The sequence below is a fragment of the Littorina saxatilis genome, linkage group LG11 (genome assembly GCF_037325665.1).
Source record: "Littorina saxatilis isolate snail1 linkage group LG11, US_GU_Lsax_2.0, whole genome shotgun sequence".
Lineage (NCBI taxonomy): Eukaryota > Metazoa > Mollusca > Gastropoda > Littorinimorpha > Littorinidae > Littorina > Littorina saxatilis.
Genome location: NC_090255.1, coordinates 17066625 through 17078752, shown reverse-complemented (window position 1 = coordinate 17078752; position 12128 = coordinate 17066625). Strand labels below are relative to the sequence as shown.

General features: G+C 41.0%; 1 protein-coding gene across 4 annotated transcripts in view; it reads right to left on the bottom strand.

Annotated features, from left to right (window-relative positions):
• Nucleotides 1–12128, bottom strand: part of LOC138979905 (tumor protein D54-like) — a 55812-nt gene that overhangs the window by 15311 nt on the left and 28373 nt on the right. The window contains exons 1-4 of one of the 4 annotated variants that reach the window (XM_070352676.1): nucleotides 9571–10218; nucleotides 7644–7786; nucleotides 4210–4358; nucleotides 2176–2235 (exon numbers count right to left, since the gene is read on the bottom strand). In XM_070352676.1, coding sequence (XP_070208777.1) covers nucleotides 2176–2235; nucleotides 4210–4358; nucleotides 7644–7786; nucleotides 9571–9787 — 569 coding nt within the window. In that variant the 5' untranslated portion in view covers nucleotides 9788–10218. Of the gene's footprint in view, nucleotides 1–2175; nucleotides 2236–4209; nucleotides 4359–7643; nucleotides 7787–9570; nucleotides 10219–12128 lie in introns of those variants that run through there. The other 3 variants (XM_070352675.1, XM_070352678.1, XM_070352677.1) reach the window with 3 other exon arrangements.

The following is a 12128-nucleotide window of genomic DNA, read 5'->3' as shown; positions in this document are numbered from 1 at the left end:
AACTTCAGAGAAAAAGGGAAAAATGTGAAAAATAGCTGTTTTTTAGGCAACATTTATGGCCCCTGCGACCTTGACCTTGAAGCAAGGTCAAGATGCTATGTATGTTTTTTGGGGCCTTGTCATCATACACCATCTTGCCAATTTTGGTACTGATAGACTGAATAGTGTCCAAGAAATATCCAACGTTAAAGTTTTCCGGACGGATGTCCGGACGGACGGACGGACGGACGACTTGGGTGAGTACATAGACTCACTTTTGCTTCGCATGTGAGTCAAAAAGGCGGGAGTCTTAAAATGGGGTAATTTTACAGAGGTTATGAACAGAAAGTCTGAGAAAACAAGGTCTTAAAAAGGAGGAAGTCTTAATTTGGGGGGTCTTAACAGGGGGGTTCCACTGTATCACAGCTTTTGCTTCCCAAAACCCTCTCCAACCTAACCTGAGGTCTTCCTAGTTCTGTCTACTAGATCATCCATTTTAACTTGAATGTGCTGCAAATCGGGAGTCTGAAACTTAAATTAACGCCAATGACCTGACGTGTCATGGTTGGCTGCAGGTAAGTTTAGCTTTCAAAGAGAGTTCAGTTACCAGTACTGTCAGCAAAACAACATCCATGACAATATCTGTCTGCTTTCCCTTTTGAATGACACACAAGTATAACAGCTGAAAAATGTTTTTTTCTGTCTCAAAATATAAATGTCAAAAAAGGTCACATTATCTGCATCTGTTCGCCTTAATTTACCTGACAACACATGCTGATGTTATTAATTTTGGTTGTTAGTACTGAAGAGAAAGAGATGATGGCTAAAAAAATATAGACATTACAGAATTGTGCTTTTTATATTTAGTCAAGTTTTGACTAAATATTTTAACATCGAGGGGGAATCGAAACGAGGGTCGTGGTGTATGTGCGTGTGTGCGTGTGTGTGTGTGTGTGTGTAGAGCGATTCAGACTAAACTACTGGACCGATCTTTATGAAATTTGACATGAGAGTTCCTGGGTATGAAATCCCCATACGTTTTTTTCATTTTTTTGATAAATGTCTTTGATGACGTCATATCCGGCTTTTCGTGAAAGTTGAGGCGGCACTGTCACGCCCTCATTTTTCAACCAAATTGGTTGAAATTTTGGTCAAGTAATCTTCGACGAAGCCCGGACTTCGGTATTGCATTTCAGCTTGGTGGCTTAAAAATTAATTAACGACTTTGGTCATTAAAAATCTGAAAATTGTAAAAAAAAATAAAAATTTATAAAACGATCCAAATTTACGTTCATCTTATTCTCCATCATTTTCTGATTCCAAAAACATATAAATATGTTATATTTGGATTAAAAACAAGCTCTGAAAATTAAATATATAAAAATTATTATCAAAATTAAATTGTCCAAATCAATTTAAAAACACTTTCATCTTATTCCTTGTCGGTTCCTGATTCCAAAAACATATAGATATGATATGTTTGGATTATAAACACGCTCAGAAAGTTAAAACAAAGAGAGGTACAGAAAAGCGTGCTATCCTTCTTAGCGCAACTACTACCCCGCTCTTCTTGTCAATTTCACTGCCTTTGCCATGAGCGGTGGACTGACGATGCTACGGTCTTGCTGAAAAATGGCATTGCGTTCAGTTTCATTCTGTGAGTTCGACAGCTACTTGACTAAATATTGTATTTTCGCCTTACGCGACTTGTTTATCTTCTTCAACAGCACTCATCCCAAACACATTCCACGAGAAGCAGTATCTCAATTCTTTTCCTTTATCTCAAATGTCCATAAATATTCTACCTGTACCCAAGCATTTTTGTCGATCCTTTTTTCAAACACTATGCAACAGTGTCCACAATGTTTTTCAAATTGCATTACCATCAATTTACTCATTCAGGATTCTTTGCTGGGGAACAGTTTCCTGAGGGGAACATTTCATGCCTTTATAAAGAGACCTGCCTGCATCCAGTGTTTAGTGTATTAGGCAGAGAAACAGACGGGACAGAGTCGCTACTTTCGCATCAAGACTGTACAAAATTAGAAGAAAAAGCTATATATATATAAGTTGTAAATAAGAAAGCGGGGTAACATGCTAGGATGATACGAAGCCACGATCACGACAACAGAGCGTGGAGGAGACAAATCTGGCCAGTCGTTCAAAGCGTTCCTACTGCCGACAACAGCTACTTACGCCTGGGTATGCGTCAGTTTTTCGTTCCAATCATGAATCGTCTCATTGGTCTTTTGATACCTGGAAAAAATCACTCTGCTAGAGACACCCAAGAAATCACCGACAACCCTGTTTATGTGAAGATATTTCTCTTATCACTGCTTCCGGGCCAAACACTTTGACCAATGGGGAAGACAGAGTACTTACCACAGTGGAACCCTATTTGAAGACCACCCAATAAATTACTACTCCCCTCTTAAGACCCTAGCTACCTTTGATCTCATGTAACATAAGTGTAGCCTCATAATGTATTGATTCACTGTGTGTGTGTGTGTGTGTGTGTATGTATGAGCACGTATGAGTGCAGGCGTGTATTCGATGTGGCAAACTTGACATTTGACAATATATATGTGCTAAAAGAAACTTGATACTTTAGATGCATCATGTTTGACTGGTCTTCTTTTTCAGACAGTAAGCTGTTCAATTTACAAATCTAAGAGAAAAGCCAACTCAATGTGAAGGTCTAGTTCAAACGGACCAATGAGAAACACTGCAAGATGTCTTTGGACTTAGATAAACCAATCTCCGTCTCTTTCCACAGAAAAAGCTGAGCTAGCGTCTCACAGGTAGTCAATATACTATGACAGCCATCACAAGCACATCAAGCTTTCCCACACGCCGTTCTGATGGTATGTATCTGCATGGAAGGTAACCTACTCATTCACTTAACACAAATTACAACATCCCAAACCTAATTAGCCATCTACAGACAATCGGAAAATTGAACAACAGGGACTTAAAAACATGAATAATGATAACCTTCCATGATTTTACAACGATGAAAGCTAGGTTATTTCACAGTTTTACTATACCTAAGTTACCAATAATATTTGTTTATGTGGAACAGTACTCTGCCCCCATTTATACTGGTCAAAGTTCACCTTTTTTCACACACAGTATTTTTGACAAGAAACCATTGACACCGAGCAGGACATTCAAGCTACAGGTAAAGTCAAGCTACAGGTAAAGTCATCTTGAAGCAAAAAGACTTTGAGTAAAAATATTGCTTAAAGAAAGCAGCATAAATATACAGTGATGAAGCTATGATGTTACATTTTACAATGTGCTGCAGTTTAAAGGCCCGCTCCGTTTTGTGAAAACAGGTTGCCTTATGCTCTCAGATCTGACCAGGACTTGGAAACAACCATCCCTCCACTTGGTCACACACCAAAAATCAACAGCCTGGGCACACAGTGGTGTTTTTGTAAAGAAATAATTTTGTAAAAAGCACTGGTGCCTTTTCGGATATCAATTCTTAACAAAATGTCAACTCAACATAGCAAGCAGTCGGGGTGTTGATTTTTGGTATGTGAGCACATTGAGGGATGGTCTTATCTCATGTAAAAGCCTGACCAGATCTGAGATGGTGGGGCGAGGTTTCATGAGGTGGAGTGGGGCTTTAAATAACTGAAAAAAGATATGATGCTCTACCTCCAATTTCATGTCTTTTGCTTACATTGAAGCACAAAATAAAAAATAAAAAAACAGAGAGAGGGGGAGAGGGGGGAAGGAGGGATAGAAGGAGGAGGGAAGTCGAGGGACACACAGAAAATCCTATCTTTCTTAGAACTACAGTACTGTTAGAACCCACTCTTGCCACAAAACACAGATGAAAATCCCTTAAATTTCCCGACTTCACATCTCAACTAATCTTTGAGGCATAAGTGCCCCCTAATAGTTCTTGTTGTCAAAAATGACTTCACCTTCAGAAAAAAACACCAATAACAACAAAACACAGATAGCTCTCTGTCCATACTTTGCCTCTCAATCTCTTGAAATAGCCCTATAGACGTGTCAAGCACTATATTGAACCAAGTGTGAACATTTCGACACTTATTCAGTGTGATGATGATCCTCACACGGGCTATAAACTCAAGAGATTGGCATTTACCCCTTCAAGCCATGACCTATTTTCCTCCAAAAGTGACACATTCGCACACATCAAATCACAAAACCAGGCACAACACACAGAGTGAGGTTCACTAAGTTACGTACGCGGGCGACTCCTTGACCTGGTTGATGCCCTCCAACATGTCGTGCTTGAACTCCTTGAAGGGTGTGATGCCAAGGTTACGCTTCAGCTCCGTCGCCCGCCGCACCTTGCTGCCCAGCACCTGGCGCAGCATCGTTATCTCCCCTTCCACCTGGACAACAGTCAAAATGTGGGTCATCACTTCCGGAGAAATTGAATGTCTCCTCAACCAGTTGCAGTGAGTTGTGAAAATAATGAGAGAAAAAAAGGTCTCTTCATCCAGTTGCGAGTTGAAAAAATAATGAAGAAAAAAAAGTCTTTTCATTCAATTGTTGTGAGTTTTCTACGAGTTTTCCAGTGATTTTTGTGGGACACACTACAATGTACTTGAACACTAAACACGACTTGATAGATTCTGAACGGTTTTGATTTTACATGATTGTCAAGACTGGGCCAGAGCTTTACATTCAAATGCAGAGAGAGAAAGAGAGAGAGAGAGAGAGAGAAGAGAGAGAAAGAGAGAGAGAGAGAGAGAGAGAGAGAGAATTTTTGAACTTTATTTAACAAAGGATTAAGATTTAAGGCTACGCCTTTTCTTACAATCTGTCCTTGGGACGCATAGACACACAATTATATAATTAAAAAATTAAAAATTAAAAAGCTAAAAAGATAACCAACAAAAAAAGGAGGTCGAAAAACTTCAGCACGTGATAATAAAGATGACGATGATGATGACGATGATGATGATGATAATGATGATGATGAAGATGAGGCATGAAGAGCATACAATATGTGGTTTTTCAGAAAATCAAATGCATACTATGCAGGTAATTATCAATTCAAGCTGGTAGCAATCGAACATGTAGCAATAGTACAACAAAAATATGTTCAGAATATACAATGCACAGCATATCTTTGACGTAATACTAAGTGTGGTAAATCAAAACGCGTTAAACTACTCAGACATTAAGTGGTTTTTAACACATTTTTTAAAACTTTTTAATGACTTTAAGTACTTAAAGAATGATGGAAGTGAATTCAAAACTGAAGTACCCGAAAAAACAAGACTGGTCTAATACAGGTAAATTCGTGGAATCGGTGGGATCAAGTTGACCGACCCATATCTGTCGGTAGCTTTATCAAATAATGATGTAATGTAAATCGGCACTTTCCCGTGATACAATTTATGCATGAAAATGGCTTTGTTTAACTTGAGATGCTTTTCCAATGGAAGAAAGTTAAGCATTTTTAATTTCATATCTGTTGAGGCATTATCCTTTACGATGAGTTTGGCCGAGCGACGATAGAGAGAGTCTAACTTTTTCAAGTGGACATCACTGCTGCCATCCCAGAGCGTCGAAACATAATTAATGTGAGGCATTACATGAGCATGGTGGAACATTTCCAGAGTCTTTCTGTCCGTATATTGCTTTAACTTGGATAGGAGGAAAACGTTCTTGGCTACTTTCTTGCAAATATGCTGTAATTGTGCCTGCCTTTTGAATTCACAATCAATAATTACCCCTAAAACGCGATGTTGTTGAACTTGTTCAATTGATTGCGTACCAATACGTAGTAAGATTTAGTTTGAGTGAAGAAATCTGGTGTTTTTGTCTGGTTGCAATTACCATACTTTTAGTTTTTATTGGATGGACAAGCATAGCATTAGCACTACACCAGTTATTTACATCGTTTAAAGCTGTTTGAAGGGAGGACTCTATTACTGGAACAGACTTTCCACTTGCATGAAGAGAAGAATAGTCAGCAAAAAAATCACTTCTTACATTACTATCAGAAATGTGCAGTGGCAGATCATTGATATACAGACAGAACAAGATCGGCCCAAGCACTGAACCTTGAGGCACCCCGCATTTCACAGTCTCCTCAGTAGATATTTTACAGTTTAGGGCAGTATATTGAGATCTGTCATGTAAATAGGAAGCAAAGAAGTTACACACTGAACTGTTTCTGACATACAGAGAGAGAGAGAGAGAGAGAGAGAGAGAGAGAGAGAGAGAGAGAGAGAGTGTGTGTGTGTGTGTATGTGTGTATGTGTGTGTGTGTGTATGTGTGTATGTTTGTGTGTGTGTGTATGTGTGTGTGTGTGTGTGTGTGTGTGTGTGTGTGTGTGTGAATGTGTGTGTGTGTGTGTATGTGTGTGTGTGTGTGAGTGTGTGCGTGCGCGCGCATGTGTATACACATCCATATGTACATATTCATACTTATGCACTTCTCTCTCTCTTCCATATGCCCCACAATGTGGCTACATAGCCCCTGTTGAAAACAGTGGATTTCAGGGCTTCTCTCTCTTCCATATGCCCCACAATGTGGCTACATAGCCCCTGTTGAAAACAGTGGATTTCAGGGCTTCTCTCTCTTCCATATGCCCCACAATGTGGCTACATAGCCCCTGTTGAAAACAGTGGATTTCAGGGCTTCTCTCTCTTCCATATGCCCCACAATGTGACTACATAGCCCCTGTTGAAAACAGTGGATTTCAGGGCTTCTCTCTCTTCCATATGCCCCACAATGTGGCTACATAGCCCCTGTTGAAAACAGTGGATTTCAGGGCTTCTCTCTCTTCCATATGCCCCACAATGTGGCTACATAGCCCCTGTTGAAAACAGTGGATTTCAGGGCTGAGGTGCATGAACCAAAAGTGGGTGCCACCCAAACGGGAGAGAACAAACCGCGGGGTCTGATTCGTTTGAAATCTCAGCAAATCTCAATTTCATCCAATCCGACACCGCGGCTGGCTCCCGCCCGGTTGGCATAGGTGTCAACCTATACGGTTTGGCCGTATTGCTGTACGGGAAAAATGCATTTTTTACCCAATACGGTGTATAGGAAAATCTATACGGGCAAAAGAAGAATATACGGCGAAAAGAAAAAATTACAGCAAAGTTAAAATGAATGATAACAATGGAGATTGAGAGACAACGATCGACGCTTTCATGCAGACGACTCTCAAACGTTGTCATTGCGCATACTCAGACTCTTTTTCCACTTGACTTCCTATAAATCACTTCCGGTTTCCGGTACATTCTATCAAGCGTCGATCAACAAGCATGGCATCGCAAAGTTATCCTCCAGCTAAAAAGCTGAAAACTACATCGCAAAGTGGATCCGGACGACATCTTAAAGAGTGGGAGAGCCCAATTTTTAACAACGGTGCATACGCTGGATGGATTAAATCTTCATCAGAAGGCCCAGACTACTCGTTTTGTGTCCCATGCAGGAAACATGTGAAAGTGCGTGCCTCTGGATTTTACGACCTGAAGAGCCATTTTTCAACACGTGGGCACAATACAATTTTATAAGGTCTTGAGCTGTCTAATACGGTTTTGGAAGGCCTCATATAAGGGCAACACCAATGATAGGTTGACACCTATGGGTTGGTAACTTTCTCATGTACCTCAGCCAAGATAGCCGTATGCACCTGTCAAGCTACACCCACCTTTTCTAGCTCCTCCTGCCATTCCTTCATCTGTCGCTCCCTCTCCTCGGGGTCTTCGGACAGGGGAATGGCGTCGCCCGCCGAGGCGCTGTCCTCAAAGCCTGGTGACGTGGGGCTCGACAGGTTGTCATAGCTGTGGTCTTCTGTAACACAATACAACACTGTTAGACACAGAGACACTGTCATAGCTGTGGTCTTCTGTAACACAATACAACACTGTTAGTTGTGGTCTTCTGCAACACGTACAACACACACTGGCTGTTAGACACAGAGACACTGTCATAGCTGTGATCTTCTGTAACACGTACAACACCCACTGGCTGTTAGACACAGAGACACTGTCATAGCTGTGATCTTCTGTAACACGTACAACACACACTGGCTGTTAGACACAGAGACACTGTCATAGCTGTGATCTTCTGGAACATGTACAACACACACTGGCTGTTAGACACAGAGACACTGTCATAGCTGTGGTCTTCTGTAACACGTACAACACACACTGGCTGTTAGACACAGAGACACTGTCATAGCTAGCTGTGATCTTCTAGTGTAACACATACAACACACACTGGCTGTTAGACACAGAGACACTGTCATAGCTGTGATCTTCTGTAACATGTACAACACACACTGGCTGTTAGACACAGAGACACTGTCATAGCTGTGGTCTTCTGTAACACGTACAACACACACTGGCTGTTAGACACAGAGACACTGTCATAGCTGTGGTCTTCTGTAACACGTACAACACACACTGGCTGTTAGACACAGAGACACTGTCATAGCTAGCTGTGATCTTCTGTAACACAATTAACACAGGGTATAAAAGCCTCAAATTAATTCGGCAAAAATCGACTTTACAATATCTTAGAATCTACTTCACGAAATTGGCTGCACTGAATTTTCAGTGCAAAGAATTTGCGACTGATAGTCATGTGCTCCTGAGGAAAAAATCAGCACCATCTACAAATCTTAGACAATTGATGTGTATGATCCATAAATGGAACAAGGGACTAGAGATGAGAGAAACTAACAAGCACCAACAGAATCTTCAGCCACAATACACTCCTGCAGCCATTAAGGATCACAGCCACCTGCATGGCCAGCACAAACAGGTGATGGTACAAATGTATTGGTAAAGCGTTTCTACACCACAATAACTGTTCACTGCAGATTCAGGAATAACAACTCATCTAAGCAGGTCATGGGCATTGGCCTGTGCAAAAATACAGCTGTTGACAGATCCTCAATAGCTAGCATCAACAGCTTCTGGTAACAGTAATTTATTAGAATTTAGTCAGCTATAGTAGAGGAGGAGATACTGTGCTTGGGGTGACAATTTTAATTAATGTGCTTAGAATCTGCGGGGATGAGTATAAGTAGCAAATGTTCGTCCCTGACAAACTATCTCCTGCCAAGCAGAGAACTATTAGTAGAGAATTAATCATATAATGTAAATATTGCAAAGTAGATGCTAAATCTGAGGCTGCAGAATTTGCTTGAAGCCTGCATTCGTCTCTGGTTAAAATATGGTCAAAATATTAATTAAGGAGGAAAGAAAGACAATAGTTTTTTTGTAGATTAAAGCATTTATGACAATCACATTAACGAATGATGTGACACATAGCAGTTTTGCACCAGAAGACATGAGTGAAGCTCGTGTAATAACTAATATTACCGCCTGTACAGCAGTCCAATGGCAATGCCGCAACACAACATAATGAACTGTGCCTGATACTGAGAGGCAGTACTATGACGCTTAAATTCAGAATGACAGTATATGTAGAAGAGAGGTACCGGTACGTCATGTCAACTTTCTTAGCTCAAACACATCTTAAAAATGTCCCAAATCACTCCGGCATTTAGACATGATTTGAAGTTAAAAAATTCAGACCACACTAACAAAAACAAGCATTGAACCCACCATCCTGACACAACTCATGCTCGTCGTCAGAAATAGACGTTGTGTGCACCAACTGAAGGTATTGTTTGTGATTGGCCGATGTCACCAGCTTCGATAAATCTGCCGGTTCCCTGTCTTTGTCAAGTTCACTGCTCGGTGAGTCTGTGTTCATGTTCAGGTCTTTGTTGGCGATTGAAGTGTTTCTAAGTTCTCGCTTCTTTGTTTTCACTTTGGACATTTTGGTTCCCACTGAACTGTGTGAGCCTTGTTTGCAAAATGTTGACAGCAGTCTGAATGTTTGACTGAATGATAAGAAAGTGTCCAGCCCAAGACCTAGACAGCTGTGTGTGACCTCTTTTACCACGTGTTATGGTTTCAGCGTCAATGCCATTATCTATGTCACCATTTTTCTATTACGCTTGAAGACAAAACAGCAGCCAAATTGTGTTCACAAGACTGCAGGACAGATTAGAGCACAATCAAACACACAGTACCTCAGTACCAGCGTCACAGTCGAGTTAAGCATCGAAATCATCATTTCATTTTTCCCCATTTTTTTCTCTCCATTTTATATACTCTATCATCCCAAGGCTGGGAAATTCGGGTCCTGATGGCCAAAGCCATATAACTGCCTCCCACTACACATAAAAATGTAAATTTGCTCTGAACGCTTAACCAATGCTACCAACACATTCACAGTAACAGAGCTAGGCGATAATAAAACCTAGCTGTGTTCGTATACGTACATAAATTATAAGATCAACTTTCACACTTGTGTATGTCAACAGCTTAAAACAATGCAGCCAATCTTTCAGCCTACGACCACTGAATAAAATCAGACACATGTTTTACTAATGTGTGCCGGCTGAATGCATAAATGTACAACTTGCAAATCAAAAGCCAAGTACAGTGCGCAGCAAAAATTAAGCTAACAAAGGATAAAAACAGTGTCAGTGTATCGCCCGAGCTCATCTTTATCTTATCTTATCGAAGTCACAGGAAAAGCATGAGACACTGAAGAAAATTATCTCCTACATTGGAGTGTTTTTAGGTATGACTGCACACAGCTGAAGTGAACGTTATCTCGGACACTTAAGTGATCTGCACATAGACACCACAAGCCTGTCCAAATTTTGACACATGTGTACGTAATACCAATCAGTAATAGCATCCTTCCAACTTGGACAACCCCAAATACAATTAATATGATAAGTGCTGACTCCTTTGTCAGTCTGCAAAATTGATTCAGAAAACAACAACAGAACTTATACTGTGCATACTTAGCCTAGTCTGAGTGAATGAAGCTGTTAAAACTGATTGTACATCACCAAGTCACTGAACGTGCTCTCAGTCCATATCAAATCCTGTGCAGATCTCAAATGTAGTACACATAATCCCTTACACAAGAAGGAATGTATTGATCTTCAAAATAAATACAACACTAGCTGCCAGGTATGCATGACTCGTTACATTAAGCTATGGACAATATGGTCACCGAGTTGACCCTTTACATCTGTAACCCTTCACACAACAGCTGACCAAGAAACTAAACCCTTTCTTGCCAAGACGACAACAGGTGAGCAACACTAAAACCACAAGGAAACATACGTTTCTAACTCCTTAACAAAGCGGAAAGAAGTAAAATCACTTTTAAACAAATCCTGTCCGGAAATCACATAATGCACAAATTGACAAAGGATCCCAGTCTGTCACAGACCCAAGAGTCGCCCGGCTGTCAACACCAGCAAACTTTCCACAACAAGAGAAACTTTTCATTGTTTTTTCACTCTTGGATTTTAGGCCAGTGTTTGTGTAGGGAAGTCTCGCTTTGCGAGGTAGGCCTCCCCACAACAGAAGAGGGCAGAAGAGGCTGTGACTTGTCCCGCTATCTCCCCCCCCCCCCTCCCCCCTAATCAATAAAGCACAAAGCGGCCTTGTGGACAAAACTAAACACAGGTGAGGTGAAACTGCTCACACTTGAATTTTCTTTCCACCCTCACACAGCATCCCTGGAGTCAGCTTACCTTTTGCTCAAAACGAATGCAACCGAATGTCATAAACTGTATCGAATGTTCTTTTTCTGATGTTCAAACAGAAGGAGTTTGTTTGTTCGTTCATGGGCTGAAACTCCCACGGCTTTTACGTGTATGACCATTTTTACCCTGCCATTTAGGCAGCCATACGCTGCTTTCGGAGGAAGCATGCTGGGTATTTTCGTGTTTCTATAACCCACCGAACTCTGACATGGATTACAGGATCTTTTTCATGCGCACTTGGTCTTGTGCTTGCGTGTACACACGGGGGTGTTCTGACACCGAGGAGAGTCTGCACACAAAGTTGACTCTGAGAAATAAATCTCTCGCCGAACGTGGGGACGAACTCACGCTGACAGCGGCCAACTGGATACAAATCCAGCGCGCTACCGACTGAGCTACATCCCCGCCCAGAAGGAGTTTAAGATCAACTAGTAAATGTTGACATGATCAGGCTTATAGCTCACCAGGTTTGGTCCACCACATCAACCTTGAGTATTCAGCATGTACCACAACATCTAAATCCTCTTCATTTGTACATGATAA